This window comes from Cucurbita maxima, unplaced genomic scaffold (genome assembly GCF_002738345.1).
Source record: "Cucurbita maxima cultivar Rimu unplaced genomic scaffold, Cmax_1.0 Cma_Scf00033, whole genome shotgun sequence".
Classification (NCBI taxonomy): domain Eukaryota; kingdom Viridiplantae; phylum Streptophyta; class Magnoliopsida; order Cucurbitales; family Cucurbitaceae; genus Cucurbita; species Cucurbita maxima.
The window spans coordinates 1989168-2010990 of NW_019272049.1; the positions used below are offsets into that span (position 1 = coordinate 1989168).

A 21823-nucleotide genomic window follows, 5' to 3' on the forward strand; every position below is an offset into this window, starting at 1 on the left:
TTAAATAAAGCTAAGCTACGTCTCAATAATTCCTACATGTTTATTATTTTAATGTTACAGGTTATCGTCCTTGATGAGCCTACAAGTGGAATGGATCCATACTCAATGCGCTTGACATGGCAATTAATTAAAAAGATAAAAAAGGGTAGGATCATATTGCTGACAACACACTCAATGGATGAAGCGGATGAACTGGGAGATCGGATTGCCATTATGGCTAATGGATCTCTGAAATGTTGTGGAAGGTATAGCCTCTGGTAGCATGATTCCATAGTCATTGCAAAAGATTCAATTACATCATGGCTCGTGATCAAATGAAGCATATTGACATTGATTACAACTTTATAAGTCCCGAAAATTTTGTATTCTCCATTAATTAATATAGAAAAAAGACACGATGCAAGAAAGGAAAGAAGAGAAACAAATAACTAATGAACTAAATTAAAATTTGACCTTTAATATTTACTAAGAATAAACTTACAAAAACAAAATCATCCCGTAGAAAACTCTATGGGAAAAGTATTCGATGTGGACACTATATTGTTGATACTTCCCTCTAGGCTAGTGGATAAATAGTTAAGCCATAATTTTTAGTTCCTTTTGTCTGTCCAATGGTATAAAATTGTTAATCACTTAAGTAGCCAGCTGTAGAAAATAAGTTAAATATGAAATAAGTAGTATCATTTTCTCAAATCTTCTTCTATAATTATCTTATACTTTTTTCTTAATATAGTGAAGTGTTTCTCATATAAAAAGGGTCCAACTATAAATTACAAAGGTCTCGGTGGAATCAGTTCTTGTCTTATCAAATATTATTATTTACAGTTCTCTTTTCTCTTAAAGCATCAGTATGATGTTACTCGTTTTCTTTTATTTTATTTATTTATTTATTTGTTTTTTACAGTTCTCTTTTCTTAAAGCATCAGTATGGAGTTGGTTATACTCTTACTTTAGTGAAGGTGAGGGTTTCCTCAAACTTCTTTGTTTCCGTTATGAACTCACTGAATGATGGTTTCAATAATCTGCAACCTTTGGCCTCATTCCTTGTCATAATGTCTTTTTTCAGTCTGCACCTACTGTATCCGTTGCTGCAGATATCATCTATCGTCACATTCCATCAGCAGTCTGTGTGAGTGAGGTAATCAATTCACCTGCCTATTCATTGTTTTCCGTTCAATTATAAGCAATAGTGTAGTCATGTAGGCTCACCAATAGCCTACCCGAAACTAGCTGTTGCTTGAAATTTTTTAAAGAATGTTCACGATTGATCAAATCTCTTACATGAGCTATACTGACAGTTGTATCTAGATGCTACAAAAGCCCGTTTGGTTGACAATGATTGAAGAATGAAAATATATGCAAACACGATTCAATGTTTTCATTGTTCACCAGGAGTGTCTCATGAAATATGTTGAAAATAAGGTTTTGGCAGTTCACCTGTGAACTTATCAGCCTGCTTTGTTGATTCTTATTTATTGAGTTGGTTTTCTATTCATAAGTATGTTTTCCTCTCCCCTCTCCATCTTTCTCAATGTGTATATATAGACTTCCTTTTTTGTGCCCGAGCTTTCAGAAGCCCTGCTTCCAGAAACCAGGTTTTACTTCAAGGATTAGTATATTATATCAGTGCTCATTATGCCTTGGCCATTAAGAACATGTGTTCAAAATATGTTGAATGCACGGATAAAGTTGGTAACCAGGAAAATTGATGGGCACAGACTTTTTTCTGAAGTTCGTAGTTTAACATAAGGCAATTTTGACCTTTTTTTTTTCCTTTTGTGTTTCCTTTTGTACATGAATGTTTGCCATGCTTTTCAGGTTGGGACTGAGATCTCCTTTAAGCTTCCTATATCATCTGCTTCTTCATTTGAGAGCATGTTTCGGGAAATTGAAAATTATATGCAAAGATCAGTTTCTAACTCCGAAATGAATTGTTCTTCGGATACTAATACTGGTGATGAAAAAGACCATCTTGGAATTGAAAGTTACGGTATATCTGTTACCACTCTTGAGGAAGTATTCCTAAAAGTTGCTGGATGTGATTTTGACGTTGCACCCAGTGAGCAGAAAGAAAGTTCTCTCCTTGGTAGTTCTGTGGTTTCTAATATCTCTGTTCATCATACGCCTAGCAAAATCACTGAATCTCAGCATTTTGGGATATCTGAAAAGGCTGGTTTCTTGGCTTTTATAGTAAAAAGAGCGTGTGGTTTGGTATTTTCAACAGTTTTCAGTATTATAAACTTTCTGAGTTTAGGGTGCTGTGGGTGTGATATACTATGGAGATCAAAGTTTTGGCAACATTCAAAAGCATTATTTATTAAGAGGGCCATAACTGCTCGTAGAGACCGCAGGACAGTTGTATTCCAACTTTTGATTCCTGTTGTATTCTTGTTTGTTGGTCTTCTCTTTCTTAGGCTCAAGCCACATCCAGACCAGCAGTCGGTAACCTTGACAACTTCAGAATTTAATCCACAATTAATTGGTGGTGGTGGTGGTGGTCCAATTCCTTTCGATCTGCGCTGGCACATTTCCAAGCAGGTTACCAGTTATCATGTTAACCTGTTCTTTTCTTTGTTGTGTAGGCTATCTCTCTTGATAGCAATGGATACTCCTGAGGTTAAACTTCATTTTATTGTTTTTGAATCTGAAAACTAATTCTTCTGAGTGTTATTTGGTGGCACAGGTTGCACACTATATTGAAGGTGGCTGGATTCAAGAATATAAACCTAGTGCGTATAAGTTCCCTGATGCTGAAAAGGCATTGTCCAATGCAATAGAAGCAGCAGGGGAAACTCTGGGACCAATTCTACTATCCATGAGTGAATATCTGATGTCTAGCTTCAATGAATCCTATCAATCAAGGTGTGCTGACATATATTTTTAAATTTTATGCAGTCTGAAATATTTTAGTGTAGCTTTTGGATTAATCTTGATTGTCAAATTCTAGATTAATGATCTTATTTCTTGTCAATCGAGATCGACACTCTTAACTTCTCTAGTTCTCTTGTGTGTATCAAGTTTGTATGGATACTGCACTTTAGATCGTTTGTTTCTTCGTTGATAGTTTTGCTAAGGAATGTCAGTCCCAGTTACTTCATGGCTAATGAAGTTTGATGTGCTGTGGGTTATGCTAACATGATAACTTCAAATTGTTTTTGGAATTTATTTGGAGGTTAGGCCTGGGAACAAAAAGGTTTTTTGAGTTCCATCAACCGTTTCACCTTTTTTTAAGTCTCAAGCATTTAAATCTCGGATGTTTAATATCTATACCTATGAAATAATATCAAATATCCAAATGGGCTGAAAGATATTACTCATAGTTATATTGTCTTTTATTTTCATTTTACCGTCTTTATTTTAGGATTCCCTTCATTCTACCAAACCTGTGTTGATTACAATAAAGTTTTGGTTTACAGCCTTAATTTGGGAACCCATATTCCACATTTACTGACAGTCTTAACCCAAAACCATAAACTGTACGTGAATATTAAGATGTCTCAATTTTCTGAAGATGATTTGGAGCACTTTGGTTGTTGGATTTCATGCGAGTATTAATGCAGACCCGAGTAACTTAAAAGTCATGTTGTAGTTTCCTACTTCAAAATGCTTAGAATAACTATGGGTTTTCTTGGACCTTATAGGCTGTTACATTCATTTTGTAGCCAACTAGGGTTCTAGCAATTCAAGAAGCATGCAGTCACTTGGAATTTTGGAAATCCCCAAGCTTTTATAGTCTGATCATTTGTTTGCCTCACCTGATCTTTATTTCCCACTTGTCACTAAGATTCCTACAGCCCAAGTTTAGGTGCACTAATTATGGAAAAGCAATGATCAGCCTACTACATTTAGGTTCTATTACTAAACCTTTTCTTAAACTGATATATTTGGTAGCCATTCCCTAGGAAGAATGCAGCGTTGAAATTCAAGCACAGCCATGCGAAGCCTGTCGGAGTTGGACCATTTGCCTGCCTACTGCCAGATTCTTGGATGCTGTCATTTTTGTGAAGGCGGAGTTCCAAAGCTTTGGTATCAAATCTTGGTGAAGTTAGGGAAAACCATGATTATTTTATTAATCTTCAAAAAATATGAAGTACAATGGACAGTTCCTGTACCGTTATATAGCTTAGGCCTATAGGGAAAGGGCTGAAATGATGGAAGTTAAAGTAATTAATTTAAAGTGGCTGGAGCTGAACTAACTCAATTTATTTATATTTATATATATTTCTTATAAGAAACTGGTAGTTGTTGGTAATGTCTTCCATGATTAGCCAAATTACCCTACAAATAGCTGCACTGGAAAGCAGCCATAGAGTTTATTTTTTATCTTAAGGCGAAAAAGGGCGATAAAAGGTTTGTAATAACCCAATCTTAATGCTTGTGCTGGACCCAAGGAATTTTGAAATCCCCGTGGAAGGAGACCAGAAGTGAGAAGCAGGTGGGCAGGATATGAGCAAGTGATTCGCATTGGCCCAATGTGGTTGCACATGGAGCACTAACTGGGGCATATTGCTGTAGCAGGATTTTATCCTTTGAATTTTATTCGCTTATGTTTTTCTTTTTCTTTTTTTTGTAAAAATTTCATCAGCTGTGTTGGTAGCTCCTAATGATAAAAACCAAAGAAGACCTTGCATTTTTTGTGGAGCTTTGTGATCCAGATATTCTTGCAAATGCCCTCTTTCTCTATAATCCAAGAATACGGCCGGGTAATGTGGTGGGAGTATTTCCTCATATGGTGGCGGTGAATGAGCTTAATCCTCTGCATCTCTGCCTCTAATAGGTTTTCTTAAGGCAACTGTCCGGTGTCTTTGTTTCTGTCTCGTTGATCGCAATTTTTGTTGTCCTGATGACTTGAACAAAGAGTCTTTCATATTTGAGCTTAATGTCTTGCCAGAAGAAAGATTTAGAGCCGTCCCTGTAAAATGGCTGCGGTTGTCAATGATGCTCTTGAGCTTGATAATGTTGGGTGCTAACATGCCCACGAATAGTGGGGAGGCTGCTGATTTTGACTAAATCATATTTGGCATGAACGACATCTTTTAAGAGACTTGTAGTTTCAAATATAGTAGCAATTTATAAATGAAATATCCTAAATTTAAAAACAAAATGAACTTGTAATAACAATTAAAATAGTTAGGTTACAAGAGAGCCCTTGAATTCCTTACTTCTCATATTATGTAAAATTATAAATATGAATTTTATAGCTTCACAAGTAAATATTTAAATAAATGCAATAACATTACGTCTATCCTAGCATAGAACACATTGTAACATATGCTTTATTTGTGTACATGGCTCCTCAAAAGCAGCAGTTCAATTACGTCTCCATTCATGATTACTTTTTGTGCTCTTTAGGTATGGAGCGATTGTAATGGATGATCAGAATGGTGATGGCAGTATAGGATATACTGTACTTCACAATTGTTCTTGTCAGCATTCTGCTCCAACCTTTATCAATTTGGTGAATGCTGCTGTTCTGAGGCTTGCTACTGGTGACCAGAATATGACTATTCAAACACGAAATCATCCTCTCCCCATGACAAAAAGCCAACGCTTGCAACGTCATGTATGTGATTTCTTTCTCTTTATATGAGTATGGGTACATTTTCTGTGTATGATGTTTGTTAACTCTTAAGATAAAGATGACAGGCCAGAAGATTCGTTTGTGTCAGTCCTTGGTCCTTATGCATCCCTCTCCTGTACTTTTCAGAATCTTAATGGAAAGCTCTTTACTTGTTTCTTAGGGAGAATTAAAAAATCAAGTAGCCTTATGTGGCAACGTTCTGCCCAATCCCTCCATGTTCTTTTTAGAATCTTAATAGAAAGTCCTTTGTTTTTTAACAAAATAATAATAATAAAACGGTGTTGAGTCCCAAAATGACGATCTCTCTCATCTCATTCTTCATAAAATATTCCTCTTTCTAAGGAATATGCTCTTCTGGCTTGCTGTGTTCTTGGCCTGAATCGTCATCCATCAGCGTAATTATTTGCCTTGCAGAGTATTCATTTGGCATGTTGCCATCCTAAAATATGTTACCTGTTATGTAAGGAAAATATATTTACTATTCTGTGGCTGCATTGCTCTTATGCGTCCTTCTGGTATGCCTGAAGTTTGTGGAAGATGCTCTTATTACAAATAACTTAGACCATATATCCTTCATGACTTCCTTCTTGCAGATCTTTTCTGAACATTGTTAGTTTCGAACTTATAGAACTCAATGTTTCAAAGACGGTGACAGGTTACATTTTAAATAGAGATTCCACGCTTTGTTCGTCCACATACAGTAAAAGTATATCGACAGTTTAAAGTTCCAAAAACACTTGTTCTGTATAGTAAATAGAGAATATATTTACTATCTCTTGCTTCATTGCTCCTATATTCACTGAACACTGGATTCTTTTACAAGTTTTCTCGTATCTAATAAATTCTGTATTACAAGAAATCTTAATATTATGTGCTGTATTATCTCTTTCATTTATTTATGTCAGTACTTTTTTATGCTTCAATGAAGAAGAATCTTGTCATTTTGTAGGATTTGGATGCTTTTGCTGCTGCTATCATCGTTAATATAGCGTTCTGTTTTATTCCTGCATCATTTGCTGTCTCACTTGTGAAGGTAGTACTTTTAGATCCCTTCTTAACACATTATAAATTATTTATGAGTGTTCGTTATGGTTTGACATAGTTCCGAATTGGTCTCAATGGTCATAAATTTTGAATTTAGTCTTTATACTTTGAGTCGGGTTTCAATTTGGTGTTCAGAATTTTAGAAGTGACACGTTGGTTCCTATGATTTAATCGAACATCACAAATTATCCCAACTATGAAAGTATTGATACTTTTTTTAACGTGAGAATAAGTTGATATTTTTATCTGGCTAATTGTGTTAGTTCACTGAATTAGGGTGTTTTAGGGTTTAGGGTGGAGTAAAAAATGGAAGAAAATGTAAAAATATGTCAAATTTCAAGTGGTTAGATGATCTGCAAATCTCCATACGCAAGAATATGCAATCAAAGGTAGTATTTAGATCAGGTTGAGTCTACGGGGACTATTTTATGCAAATTTGATAAATTGAGACCCAAATGCAAGTGTCTCTACCCCCGCTTTCTAAAACCGTCTTCTCAAAGCGGGGCCAGAGACTTGAGAATACGTCGTCCGGCCTTAGGCGATACGAATTCGAGTTGTCTGACCACTCGCGGCTAAGAATGAGTGCCGCACAATTGCTTGTAAATGTCCAAAGAGGGTGCGATCGAATTCGAGTTGTTTGACCACTCGCTACTAAGAATGAGTGCCGCACAATTGCTTGTAAATGTCCAAAGAGGGTCGCTATCGGTAAAGCAACTATGTACCTTTCAGTCGGTACAGTGTCTTTCGCTTCCCTTACTCCACTCTTTTCTCCTTCCTTAATTGTGACCTAGTGCAACCAATTTTTTTTTTTTTTTGTAAAATAGAACGTATGCAAGTAGTTAGAGAAACGCAGTTGTAAGATATTCAAGAGTACTAAATTCAAGACTTGGGATCCTATTTGATCAGATAGGTAACCATGATTACATTTTCTTCATAAATACTTTGGAACATGCTTAAAAATATTATGACACGTGTAACCTCAAGTAAATGTCTATTTTTTCACTCAATAATTTTATTTTGTTGAGGGGTATATGGACAAGTAGGATGATATAAAATGTTTGTCAAATGTTTTTATCCTTTAAAATGTTCTCTAGGTATTCACTAAAGTACTCAGTTCGACGGTCATAGTTCGATGGTCATAGTGTAAAGATTTTAGTTTGAATTTACATTTCAATTGTATTATAAAGATGTTTGAAAAGATCTCACTCCAAATGAAGTTGTTGCCTTGGTCTTGATCGGAGATAGAAATGGGCGTGGTGTCCGACGTCTATCAGAAACTAGAACGAATAGAGATAGCTTATTTTATCAAAGAAAACAATCTAAATATATATCTACAAAAAGTTATAAGGCTTCAAAAAATTTCTTCCGAACATGATAAAATTATCTAAATTTATGCAGGAACGTGAAACAAAAGCTAAACACCAGCAAATGATCAGTGGGGTAAGGCATTTCTTCATTTGCTTCTCATATTTTTTAAAACATTTAAGCCTGACCTTGTCTTCAAACAATAAACTGTTACCAGGTTTCAATGCTTTCATATTGGATATCTACTTACCTATGGGACGTTATAAGCTTCTTGGTTCCTACTTGTTTAGCACTAGTACTCTTTTACATCTTTGGTACGTTCGTTCTCTTCTAATTATTCATTTTCCAGAGTTTTGATGATTCCGAGTTTTATTCAGTAAGTTTGTTCCATTATTTCACATCTCGTTTGTTGGGATATGGAGCTTGATGTCTATCTATAGTAAAAGATCGAGTAAAAATATATATGGTAGATATTTTGTAAAGATCTGGTAGAGATATGTAGGGTGGATATTTCATAAAGATCTGGTAGAGATATATATATGGTAGATATTTCATAAAGATTTGGTAGAGATATATATATGATAGGTATTTTGTAAAGATTTGGTAGAGATATATATGGTAGATATTTCGTAAAGATTTGGTAGAGATATATTTGGTAGAATATATACTGAAACCATATATATATCCCATTAGGCATTTCTCTCAAAATGTACTTTTTTTTCATAAGTTGTATTCTATCTTGGTGTACATACCTGAAGTCATCAATAAAACCTTTAGCTAATATTCCTTCTTGAATTTTCCCTCTTGAATTTTCCCTCTCATGTTCTTTGTGTTCATCTTGATCGAGTGTGTGCGTTGCTGAGCGATCCTAACATCTTTCATCTATTCTTTTTTCTTCAAAATTAATGTCAGTCTTTTGTACACCTATGAGTTCAGATAATTTTTGTGCAGTGCGTTGGTAATTTTTTTTTTCTTTTTTTTGTCGTATTTGTTTGATTTCAAAAATGTATGCAGGTATGGATCAATTCATTGGTAAAGGTAGATTCATAGCAACGGCCGTCATATTTTTGGAATATGGAATGGCCATTGCATCATCAACATATTGCCTTACATTTTTCTTTTTCGACCATACTGTGGCTCAGGTAAAAGAAAAAAAACCACTTTTTTACTGTATCTAAAAATACATGGTATGAACCATCATTATTTACCAAAATATTGTCTCATTTTCTTTGCAGAATGTGGTTCTGTCGGTCCACTTTTTCACTGGACTTATTCTTATGGTTATTTCATTCATAATGGGGCTTATTGAAACAATGGCAAAAACAAATTCTTTTCTTAAGGTTGGTTCTCTTCATGCCTTTGTTATTACTGTTTATTCAAGATGGTCTGCTAACAAGTGAATACTCTCCTAAATGGTTTTCAATTTTTATCTCCTATTGTATTTTGGTTCTCGGGTATTTACAATCGGAGGTCTCACTCCGATTGTAAATACCTACCCTAGGGAGAGGTAAATTAGGAATGGCTGAAAAAACAGTCAGTGTGGGGTCTTTGTATGGGATCGATTGGAAGACCAATGAAACTCGCGATTAAAGAGATTTAGGGTTCATATGACTTGCACAATGGACCATGAATATGCACATAAGCATGCTAATAACATACACGGGATGGCATACATGATGAAAACAGATAGGAGTGGGAAAAAATGCACGACGATAAGAAAAAAAGTCCCATGATATCAGGTGCCTGAAACAACAGAAAATTGACCTAAGAAAAACAATATCCACAAGAGATCACCGAAACAACGATGACAAGGGTGACATTGGAAGAACATTCTGCCAGTGAGGATGATGGCTGAAGTTTCTGACAATTGTGGGTACCTATAATACAAGAGAACTTACAATAAGGAAACTAATTATGAAAGAAAGGGTTATTAAATAGTAATTAAAAGATTAAAAAAACTAATATCTAAGCTAAACATAATAATACTGATAAAATCTACAGATTTGATATTTAATTTCATAAGTCAGAGAAGGATTTATTCATGCCAGTCTCTGCTACAGAAACCACATACCCTTCTCTATTGACAGCGACAGAAAAGCTTAGACTCTCTCTTGTTCTGTTGAATCAACCAACTATGCCATCACCATAGACTTTTATCTATGTATTTTGTGCACATCTGTGGGCGTGATCAATAAGATTATTAACTTCTATCTCATTACCATTAATTTTTGTGTCCGTGTGCTACTGTGGCAATAATATTGATAGTCTAGACATCTTGATGTAGATCTGCTTATCTCTGCTCTCTGTTCTAAGGAAATGTGTTCTCTCATCAGCATGCATGCATTTAACATTAATTTCTTCTGATTTTATCGGGTATTTGTGCAGAATTTCTTCAGAATATCACCTGGGTTTTGCTTTGCTGATGGACTAGCCTCGTTGGCTCTTCTTCGGCAGGGGATGAAAGATAAAACAACCGATGGGGTTTATGATTGGAATGTTACTGGTGCCTCAATCTGTTATCTCGGTGTACAGGTTTGTATGTTCCTCTTGCTTCAATAGAAGGTTTCTGTGACAATTTATTGAACTGTCCTCGCAATTAGACCTGATAATTTGGAAGTTCTTCCAAGTGACTAAATTGAAGATAATTTTATTTCCCAACAGATGGAAAAATGATAAAGATAGTCAATAAGTATCTTTAAATAAATTATCGAATGCCAGGCCGTTTGAGTATCAAGAAGTAAGATTTAGGTCACAACTCTATTGCATTTACTTTTGGCTGGTCGACATTTTGACGAGTCGTCGTGGTGATAATCGATCAAGTATGATATTAATTGTTTTCTTGGTGATTAATTTAGAACAACTAAATCTTATATATGCAATAGATTTGTTCTTATTTGATTTTGATTTGATTTTTTTTTTTCCTTCCGACAGTCTGTGTGTTACTTTCTCTTAACTCTTGGCCTTGAACTGCTGCCACTTCATAAATTGACTGCATTATCAGTCAAGGAATGGTGGATGAAGCATTGGAGGAACAATCTCACAAATCTTAGAACTGAAACTTCATCCCCCTGTGTTGAACCTCTTCTTGGGCCTTCTTCGGGGTATGTTATTCCTGACTTTGATATCGATGTAGATGTGACAGCAGAAAGAAATAGGGTCCTATCGGGTTCTATCGACAAAGCCATTATCTACTTGAGTAATCTTCGGAAGGTATTTTCACTTTTCAACTCAATTAATTATGATGAAATTTTTGTTGTAAGAGTATTTATACGTTTTGATCCTCGCTTTTTTGTTCGAAACTGCAAGGATGTATTCTTCTTGATTTGGTTGATGAAGGATTAAATATTACGTATCAAGCTTAAATTGTATTAAGTTGGTGGGTTACGATAAATTTAATTTGATATCATTATTTCAACATTCTCCCTCACTTATGGGCTCAGAAGTTTGCACAACACTCAACAACACTTGTGGACTCAAAAATTTGCATACCACTCAACAAGTAGTTATCAATATTAACTGAAAAGAGAATGACTTTGTTGGAGTATGTCATAGGACCTCACCGGAACTCTCGCGTTCTCTGTCGACTATGCAGAATCCTTTTTTTTTTTTTTTTATATACATATATATATAGTTTTGATGGCATTGAGAGTTGAACATTATTGGGTATGTTAGCCATTTACAACTGATATAAATTATTTTCAAGTTAAGGTCGTTTTGTAGTTATCAATTCTAGGAAGATCTCCTCCTTAATTCTTGTAATTTTTTTAGGTCTTCTTAAGTTCATATTAGGATAGCGTATTTTTCCTTTTACCATCACGAAACATTTGCACCAATTATTGAACTCAACGCCATAAGAATTATCTTGTCTCCAACAGCCAGTCTTGATGAGGGCCTTCAAGATATAGATATTAAAAATGCCTTTTTGAATGGTGATTTGGAAGAAGTATACATGGATTTTCCTTCTAAATGTAATGAGGAATTTGATTCCTCATGCTTTGTTTGATAGATGTGCAACCTTTGTTGTTGGTCTTTGTTGTCAGTCTTGATGTAACGACCCAAGCCCACCGTTAGCAGATATTGTCCTCTTTGGACTTTCTCTTTTGGGCTTCCCCTCAAGGCTTTAAAACGCGTCTGCTAGGGGAAGGTTTCCACTTCTTATAAAGGGTGTTTTGTTTTCCTTCCCAACCAATGTGGGACATCACAATCCACCCCCCTTCGGGGCCCAGCGTCCTCGTTGTCACTTGTTCCTTTTCTCCAATCGATGTGGGACCACCAACAAATTCACCCCCCTTCGGGGCCCAACGTCCTTACTGGCACACTACCTCGTGTCTACCCCCTTTCGGGGAACAACGAGAAGGATGGTACATCGTTTGGTGTCTAGCTCTGATACCATTTGTAATGACCCAAGCCCACCGCTAGCAGATATTGTTCTCTTTGGGCTTTCCCTTTGGGGCTTCCCCTCAAGACTTTAAAGCGCGTATGTTAGGGGAAGGTTTCCACACCCTTATAAAGGGTGTTTTGTTCTCCTCCCATTGTGATGTCCCACATCAGTTGGGAAGGAGAACGAAACACCCTTTATAAGGGAGTGGAAACCTCACCCTAGCAGACGTGTTTAAAGTCTTGAGGGGAAGCCCGAAAGGGAAAAAGAGGACAATATCTCCTAGCGGTGGGCTTGGGCCGTTACACTTGAGTATTCACATTGTTAGTCAAACATACTTTGATATCATAAAAAAGTCTGAAAATTTACGTGCTTTCTGAATAGTATATGTTGATGATATCTTTATTTCTGAAAATGAATTAGAATTAAAAATGTGAAGAAGCACTTGGCTCAAGAAGTTGAGGTCAAGAATCTAAGAAATCTCAAATATTTTCTGGGTAAGGAAGTTTCTTAGTTAACTAAGGGTATAATTATATCCCAAAGGAAGTATGTTTTAGATCTTCTCAAAGAAACTAACATGTTAGGATGCAATTCAACAGATTCTCTTATAAACCAGCGAAAGAAACTTAGATTCAACAATGAGAGTACACCTATGGATAGGGGGAGATACCAATGTACTCGTCCAGATATTGGATTCGTTGTCATCATGGTTATTCAGTTTATGCATAATCCCAATGAAGAACATATGGAAGTTGTATATCAAATCCTTATAAATTTAAAAACCGCCCTTGGAAAATGAATTTTTTAAGACATTGACAAGAAAAATGCTAAGGTATTCTCTGATGCAAGATTGAGCAGATGATGTTACAGGTACAAGATGAATTTTGGGTTACTACTCCTTCATGTAGGGTAATCTTTTAACATTGAGAAGCAAAAATTAGTTGTCGTTGCAAGAAGTAGTGCAGAAGTTGAATTCAGAAACCTTGCCCTTGGCGTGTGTGAAGGCATATGAATCAAGAGAGTCCTGTATGAATTAGGAAACGATTGTTCGTCACTCATACAAATAATGTGTGATAATCAAGCTGCCCTAAGTGTTTCAAACAATCTTGTTCATCGTTATAGGACGAAACTTATTGAAATAGATCAACATTTTATCTAAGAAAAAGTAATGATGAAATAGCTCAACTCGTCCAAGACATGTTTCCTGTAGCCGCATGCCCATGTCACGCCGAAATCTTTATTTAATTTCATGTTGTATTGCCTTACTATTGTATTTTCTATTTGTACGACTACTCGGCGAAATCATGTCTAGGCCTGTCAAATCTGAATCGCCTCAAAATGTAGGGGAGGTGACTAGTTGTCAACTCCTTCCCCTGATTTTGCATGATTGTTCGGCGAAATCACGTCTACGTCTGCCAGACCTGAATTGCCTCAAAATGTACTATAGGGGGAGGTGCCTAGTTGTCAAATTCTCCCTTCCCAGAAAGTTATATGCTACCATTGTGTTGCCTTTTGCTTATAGTAATATAACGTTGCATTTAAAATCTTCTCTCATTCTTACTTTCAAAGTCGCTTTCAAAAATCTCTCTGCCCCCATTTTCTAGAACCTTCTTCTCAAACTGAGCCAGAGGCTCTAGCATACGTTACCCGGTCATAGGCTATGCGAATACAAATTGGCTTAACTCACTTAACTTGGTGTTGGGAGTGCGATTGTGACACCAAGCAACAGCTAGTGCATATCCTTATCAAACCTTTACCAAGACCTAACTTCAAAGATCTAACTAGAAAGTTGGGATTGTATAATAATACAACTCATCTTGAGGGGTGTTCGTAAATTATTTTGCAAAGTTAGGGTAGTTTTGTAATTATCAAATTTAGGAAATTATCTCTAGCTTAACTTTTGTAATCTTTTAGGCCTTTTTAAAGTTTGTCTTAGGATAGCTTTTTTTCTTTTTCCTTTTAAAATCGTAACGAATCAATTGTTTTTTCTTTTCTTTTTAGGTTTGTGACTAGTAAATTGTAATTGTATTTATATTGATCATTTTTGTGCATTAAAAGCTTATAGAAAGTTTAGCAATTTTCAAAACCATTTTCAGGTATATCCTGGAGAAAATTATCTCCACAAGAAAGTTGCAGTGGATTCTTTAACCTTTTCAGTTCAAGAGGGAGAATGCTTTGGGTTTTTAGGAACAAATGGTGCTGGGAAGACAACAACTCTATCAATGCTTACTGGTATAACGTTTCTTCCTTTTTTTTTTTTTTTTATGTTACAGTAACAATCTTGATAAGAGCTCTTATACATCTAATAATTTTATATGAGACATTTTCATTTAGATAACTTTAGCATAAAGCAATAACTTTGAAACTATGATGAAGCTCCCATTGAACAATAAATCTATGAGATCTCGTATCAGTTGGGGAGGAGAACAAACCATTCTTTATAAGGGTGTGGAAACCTCTCCCTAGCAGACGCGTTTTAAAAACCTCGAGGGGAAAACCGAAAGAGGACAATATTTGCTAGTGGTGGGGTTGGGTCGTTACAAATAGTATCAGAGCAAGGTTTCAAGCGATGTGTCAGCGAGAAGACTGAACCCCGAAGGGGGGTGGACATAAGGCGGTGTGCCAGCAAGGATGCTAGGCTCCCGAAGAGGGGTGGATTGTGGGGAGTCCCACATCGATTGGGGAGGAGAACGAAGCATTCTTTATAAGGGTATGGAAACCTCTCTCTAGCAGACGCGTTTTAAAAACCTTGAAGGGAAGCCCAAAAGGGAAAGCCCAAAGAGGACAATATCTACTATCAATGGGCTTGAGCCGTTACAAATGGTATCAGAGCTAGGTTCCGAGCGTTGTGCCAACGAGAAGACTGAACCCCGAAGGAGGGGTGGACACGAGGCGGGGTGCCAACAAGGATGCTGGGCCTCGAAGGGAGGGGTGGATTGTGAGATCCCATGCCGGTTAGGGAGGAGAACGAAGCATTCTTTACAAGGGTGTGGAAACCTCGCCCTAGCAGACGCGTTTTAAAAACCTTGAGGGAAAGCTCGAAAGGAATAGTCCAAAGAGGACAATATCAGCTAGCGGCTTTAGTTATTGTTTTATAAAAAAAAAATTGTAGCTTGTTAAATTGGTTATTGTATGTAGTTTTCCCTCCTTATAGTCATCAATAATCGTGGGGCGAAGTCTTTTAATATCAAATGTAACTTCATTGTTTAAAGAACTGGATCACTAACAAGCTTAATGTTTTCCAGGAGAAGAATCTCCCAGTGAGGGATCTGCTTTTATTTTCGGAAAAGATATAAGAACCGATCCTAAGGCTGCTCGTTGCCATGTATGTTCAAGATTTTGTCTTTCTCATTTATTTTGGACTAATAATTTTTGGAGTTGTCATATTTATTACACCTGAAACTTCATTGTTCCATCCAAAATCAGATTGGATATTGCCCACAGTTCGATGCGCTATTAGAGTTCCTTACCGCTAAGGAACATCTAGAACTTTATGCACGAATTAAAGGTGTTCCAGAGTTGAAGATAGATGATGTACGTATTATAGTTCACTTTTTAGTTGAGTTTTTGCTAAATCATCTAACTTTGAGATTGTATAACCATCTGGGTAGGTCGTAATGGAAAAATTGGTGGACTTTGACTTGCTGAAGCATGCCAATAAACCATCATATTCACTCAGTGGAGGAAACAAACGTAAACTCTCTGTCGCAATTGCAATGATTGGAGAACCTCCTGTTGTTATTCTTGATGAGCCATCCACAGGTACTTTTTTTTTTACTTTTCTTTTTGTTTGAACCGTTGATAATATCATTAGATATTTCTTCTATGCACTAAAAATTGATGGGAGGAGTTAGAATTTTTGTGAGATCCCTCGTCGGTTGGAGAGAGGAGAACAAAACATTTTTTATAAGGGTGTGGAAACCTCTCCCGAGCAGACGGGTTTTAAAAATCTTGAGGTGAAGCCTGAAAGAGGAAGCTCAAAGAGGACAATATCTACTAGCAGTGAGTTTGGGCCGTTACAAATGGTATTAGAGCTAGACACCGGGCGATGTGCTAGCGAGGAGTCTGAGTCCTGAAGGGGGGTGGACATGAGGCGGTGTGCTAGCAAGGACGCTGGACCACAAAGGGGTGGATTGGGGGTCCCACATTAATCGGAGAAAAGAACGAGTACCAGCGAGGACACTGGGCTCCGAAGGGGGGGTGGATTGTGAGATCTCACATCGGTTGGGGAGGAGAACGAAACATTCTTTATAAGGGTGTGGAAACCTCTCCCTAGCAAACGCGTTTTAAAAACCTTGAGGGGAAGCCTGAAAGGGAAAGTCCAAAGAGGACAATATCTGTTAGCGGTGGGTTTGGGCCTTTACAATTTTAAAGATTGAATTTTTTTTTTTTTTTCTGTTGAATCCGGAGGTAATATACATCAGATGACTCCAAACTAGTGAACTATAAGGGAGTGGCACTTGAAAATTTGAGTAGTTTCATGCTTAACATGTGCTGAACTTCTGAGATCGAAAAGTAATGAAAAATTTTTAAGCAAATGAAATAGAATGGTTCTCATCTCTCCATATGAATTCTCGGTAGCTAAATCAGACCTCAATTTTTACACAGCATATAATTCTTCCTAGTACTTTATATGTCATCATCAGAAATCAATTACTGTCATTTGTCTGATGTCATTTGTAGGGATGGATCCTATTGCCAAACGATTCATGTGGGACGTTATATCCCGGATATCTACCCGACGTGGAAAGACAGCAGTTATCCTCACCACACACAGCATGAACGAAGCGCAAGCACTGTGCACTCGCATCGGGATAATGGTATATAAAGGTTTTCTTCATACAACCTGAATCATTTATTGGTTTCTACCTAGGACCCTATGTGAACTTTTGCTTATTTCCATTTGAAGGTTGGAGGGCGGCTACGTTGCATAGGAAGCCCCCAGCATTTAAAAACACGATTCGGGAATCATCTTGAGCTCGAGGTACTTTATGGCATACTAATTCTTCGATGTAATCGATAGTTTGATTTCAATCCTATTTCTACAGGTCAAACCTCATGAAATCGACTCGGAGGACTTGCATAACTTTTGCCAACATATTCGTGAGGGTGTTCTTGATTTTCCCTCACACCGAAGAGGCTTATTGAGTGACATTGAAGTTTGTATAGAAGCTATTATACCCATTACGCCAGAAAATCAATCAGTGACAGAGATTAGTTTGTCTAGGCAAATGTTAACCATAATTGGACGTTGGCTTGGAAATGAAGAAAGGGTAAGAACACTTGTATCCTCACCGTCTACGGCTCCTGGAGTTTGTGGTGAACAATTGACAGAGCAATTGTTTCGAGACGGTATGTAGAATCGTTGTTTGTATTCTTCTTATTCTCTCCCTGAAATTCATTTTATTTTCATTGAAGTTAAATTTTCAAAATATTTCATTGTCAATATCATTTAAGGTGAGATTCCACGTTAGTTGGAGAGGGGAACAAAGCATTTTTTATGAGGGTGTGGAAACCTCTCCCTATCATACGCGTTTTAGAAACCTTGAGAGGAAACCTGAAAGGGAAAGCCCAAAGAGGACAATATCTGCTAGTGGTGGGTTTCGGCTATTACAAATGGTATCAGAACCAGACACCAGGCGGTCTCTCAGCGAGGAGGTTGAGCTCCAAAGGGGGTGGACACCAAGTGGTGTGCCAGCAATGATGCTGGCCCCGAATTATCTCATGTCTATTACATTACTTATTTATGTTACCTAATTATCTTATGTCTATTTTTCTCTATGGATTTTGTAGGCAGCATACCGTTACCTATATTTTCTGAGTGGTGGTTAGCGACAGAAAAGTTCTCAGAGATTAATTCATTTATTCTCTCTTCATTTCCCGGTGCAACATTTCATGGCTGCAACGGCTTAAGTATGAAATATCAGGTATGATCAATAGTGACTTTCTGAAGCAAAGAGGCATAGGATTTAGTTTAAGCAAAATAGAAGGCTCCCTCAAAAGATGGGCGTTTGCATATTCTCGTATTCCTTTTTTGCGTTTCACGTTTTCGCTAAATCAACATTTTGGCGATTGAATATTGAGCTCTTGCCTAACCACTAGTCTGAATCGATAATGTTAACGGTTGAAGCAAAGCCATAAGAGATTATACTCAAAGTGGACAATATCATATCATTGTAGAGAGTCGTGATTCCTAACGTGGTATTAGAGCTATGCCCTTAATTTAGCTATGTCAATAGAAGTTGTGAGTCTCGAAGGTGTAGTCAAAAGTGACTGAAGTGTCGAATAAAATGCGTACTTTGTTTGAGGGCTCCAAAGAAGGAGTCAAGCCTCGACTAAGGGAAGGTTGTTCGAGGGCTCCATAAACCTCAGGGGAGGTTCTATAGTGTACTTTGTTCGAGGAGAGGATTGTTGAGGATTGTTGAGGATTGTTGGGAGGGAGCCCCACATTGGCTAATTTAGGGATTGATCATGGGTTTATAGGTAAGGAATACATCTCTATTTGCATTAAGCCTTTTGGGGAAGCCCAAAGCAAAGCGATGAGAGATTATACTCAAAGTGGACAATATCATACCATTGTGGAGAGTCGTGATTCCTAACATGGTATTAAAGACATGCTCTTAACTTAGCCATATCAATAGAATTCTCAAATGTCGAACAAAGAAGTTGTGAGTCTCGAAGATGTAGTCAAAAGTGACTGAAATATAGAACAAAAGGCGTACTTTGTTCGGGGACTCCAAAGAAGGAGTTGAGCCTCGATTAAGGGAAGGTTGTTCGAGGGCTCCATAGTGTACTTAGGGGAGGTTCTATAGTATACTTTGTTCGAGGGGAGAATTATTGAGGATTGTTGGGAGGGAGTTCCACATTGGCTAATTTAGGGAACGATCATAAATTTATAAGTAAGGAATACATCTCCATTGAATGAGAGCTTATACTCAAAGTGGACAATATCATACCATTGTGGAGGTCCGTGATTCCTAACATTAACCAGCATGCAACGATTGTTTTGTTCATGGTAATGCATGTCGTTTTCTGGAAGACTGATATGCGTTCGTTCTAAGTTCTGTTTCTCAAATGCAGTTGCCTTATGGGGAGGATGGTCTCTCGCTTGCTGATGCTTTTGGACACATAGAGAGAAACAGGTAAGATTATCCATTACTTCATTATTCCACCTATAACGTTCCGAATCACTTCCCTCGTTCATCTGTCTGATCTATATTCTGGTTATGATGTTTTCTTTCCTCCAGAAAACGACTCGGAATTGCCGAATACAGTCTCAGCCAATCGACGTTAGAAACGATATTTAACCATTTTGCATCGAATCCTTAATCAAAAGTATAGGTGACTTTTCATACTTACGGAATGTGCCTATCCTTTCTCATTCAAGAAACTAACTTTAATTTGCTGCAACTGAGTTAATATAACAATGTTATTTGAGATGCGTGGGAGATATGATATTTGGAAATATATTTTAATAATTAGTTAGGAGCTCATTTCTATTTCTATTTCTATTTCTATTTCTCATTCTCAACATGGTATTTGAGCACCGATCTTGGTGTTCTTAAATATCAAAAAAAAAATTTATGGCGGAATCAGCCAAATCTAGCTTCAAAATTTCGGAGGTTGATTTAACACATCCTTATTATATTCATCACTCTGATCATCCAATCAAATTAAATGGAGCAAATTACCCATAGTAAATCAGTTATGCATGCTCTTATTGCCAATAAGAAAATTGGTTTCATTGATGACACAATTGAAGGTCTCAAGATGCAAATTCAACCGAATTTGAACTCTAGAATCAGTGTAATAGTAAGATAATATCTTGGTTAACTCATTCTGTTGAAGCCGATATCGGTAAAGGGATTATTCATGCCAAGACAACTCATCAAGTGTGGGTTGATCTTCACGATCAATTCTCACAAAAGAATGTTCCAGCAATTTTTCAGATACAAAACTTGATAGCAACGATGTCACAAGGAACCATGGCATTGTCAACATATTTCAACAAGCTCAAAGCACTCTGGGATGAACTGGAAGCGTACCACACACCATTTACCTGTAATCAACGTCAAATACATATTAATCAATGCGAAGAAGACAAGTTGATGCAATTGCTCATGGGGCTCAATGAGTCTTATAAAACGATGAGATCTAACATATTGATGATGTCTTCATTACCTAATGTGAGGCAAGCCTATTCATTACTTGTACAAGAAGAGATGCAGCGTCAGGTAATTTCTGAACCTACTGAGAATTTCTCGATTGCATCAGCAGTGCAGAAGAAAACAACATATTCAAAATTCGTCAAGGACAAATCGTGTGAACACTGGAATAAAAGTGGTCATACAATCAATGAGTGTCGAATCCTTAAGTTTCATTGTAAGTTTTGTGATAGAAGGGGACATACAGAAGATCGATGTCGACAGAAAAATAATTCTTGAAGGACAAGACAAGTCAATCAACAAAATAATCGTGGATACCGATCATCTACAAATATGGCCGATGTTTTTCAGTTGAATACAGAAGAACAGTCATCTAATTCCATTTCAAATTTTTCTTTTGAGCAATTACAACAGATAGCACAAGCAAACTACAATCAATCATCGCCCGATAATTCTGACAATCACATCAATGTTGCAGGTTTGTTTCTCATATCTACATTATTTATTAACTCTGCGAGTTCTAATTCATGGATTTTCGATAGTGGAGCTACGGATCATATAGTATCAAAATCTTCTGTTATGACTGAACCAAAGGCTGCCATCATGTCTACAATAAATTTGCCTAATGGAGAGACAGCACGTGTCATATACTGTCAATATTTTCCTTAGCCCTAACCTTAAATTAAACAACGTTTTATGTGTGCCTTCATTCCATTTAAACCTAATGTCCATCAGCAAACTTACCAATAACTTGAAATGTTATGTCACCTTCTATCATGATTCTTGTGTTATGCAGGACTTGGCTACGGCGAAGACGATTGGCTAGGGTAAACAATTTGGAGGTCTCTTCATCTCCAATCAAATCTTCAGCTCATCAAGTATCTCAGTCATCTGATTTGTGGCATTTATCCCTAGGTCATCCTCCTTTTTCTCATTTTAAATTTCTAGCTGATCAATTGCATCTTAATAATGCGAGTTATTCTCATAATTGTAGTATCTGCCCGTTAGTAAAACAAACTAAGTTGTCTTTCCCAAGAAGTTCAATAACAACTCATTCTGCCTTTTATTTGATACATTGTGATGTTTGGGGACCACATAAAATTTCTACCCATTCTGGTTTGTGTTTTTTTCTCACTATTATTGATGATTTTACTCGATGTACTTGGATTTTTCTAATGCAACATAAGTCAGAAGTACATCATTTGTTAATGAACTTTGTTAAATTCGTTCAAACTCAATTTCATACTACTATCAAGATAATTCGATCAGACAATGAGACTGAGTTCCTATCTTTGCAACCATTCTTTACTTCTTGTGGCATTGAATTTTAGCGCACTTGTGTCTATACTC

General features: G+C 36.8%; 1 protein-coding gene across 2 annotated transcripts in view; it reads left to right on the forward strand.

Annotated features, from left to right (window-relative positions):
- Positions 1-19750, forward strand: part of LOC111467144 (ABC transporter A family member 1) — a 57165-nt gene extending 37415 nt beyond the window's left edge. For both annotated transcript variants that reach the window (XM_023111924.1, XM_023111922.1), the window contains 23 exons: positions 61-245; positions 905-959; positions 1067-1138; positions 1819-2538; positions 2684-2862; positions 5353-5563; positions 6531-6614; positions 8024-8065; positions 8148-8244; positions 8945-9072; positions 9166-9270; positions 10316-10462; positions 10862-11140; positions 14405-14540; positions 15554-15633; positions 15735-15842; positions 15920-16070; positions 16992-17128; positions 17218-17292; positions 17357-17660; positions 18102-18235; positions 19389-19450; positions 19556-19750. In XM_023111924.1, coding sequence (XP_022967692.1) covers positions 61-245; positions 905-959; positions 1067-1138; positions 1819-2538; positions 2684-2862; positions 5353-5563; positions 6531-6614; positions 8024-8065; positions 8148-8244; positions 8945-9072; positions 9166-9270; positions 10316-10462; positions 10862-11140; positions 14405-14540; positions 15554-15633; positions 15735-15842; positions 15920-16070; positions 16992-17128; positions 17218-17292; positions 17357-17660; positions 18102-18235; positions 19389-19450; positions 19556-19637 — 3573 coding nt within the window. In that variant the 3' untranslated portion in view covers positions 19638-19750. The remainder of the gene's footprint in view (positions 1-60; positions 246-904; positions 960-1066; positions 1139-1818; positions 2539-2683; positions 2863-5352; positions 5564-6530; positions 6615-8023; positions 8066-8147; positions 8245-8944; positions 9073-9165; positions 9271-10315; positions 10463-10861; positions 11141-14404; positions 14541-15553; positions 15634-15734; positions 15843-15919; positions 16071-16991; positions 17129-17217; positions 17293-17356; positions 17661-18101; positions 18236-19388; positions 19451-19555) is intronic.
- Positions 19751-21823: the final 2073 nt, after the last annotated feature.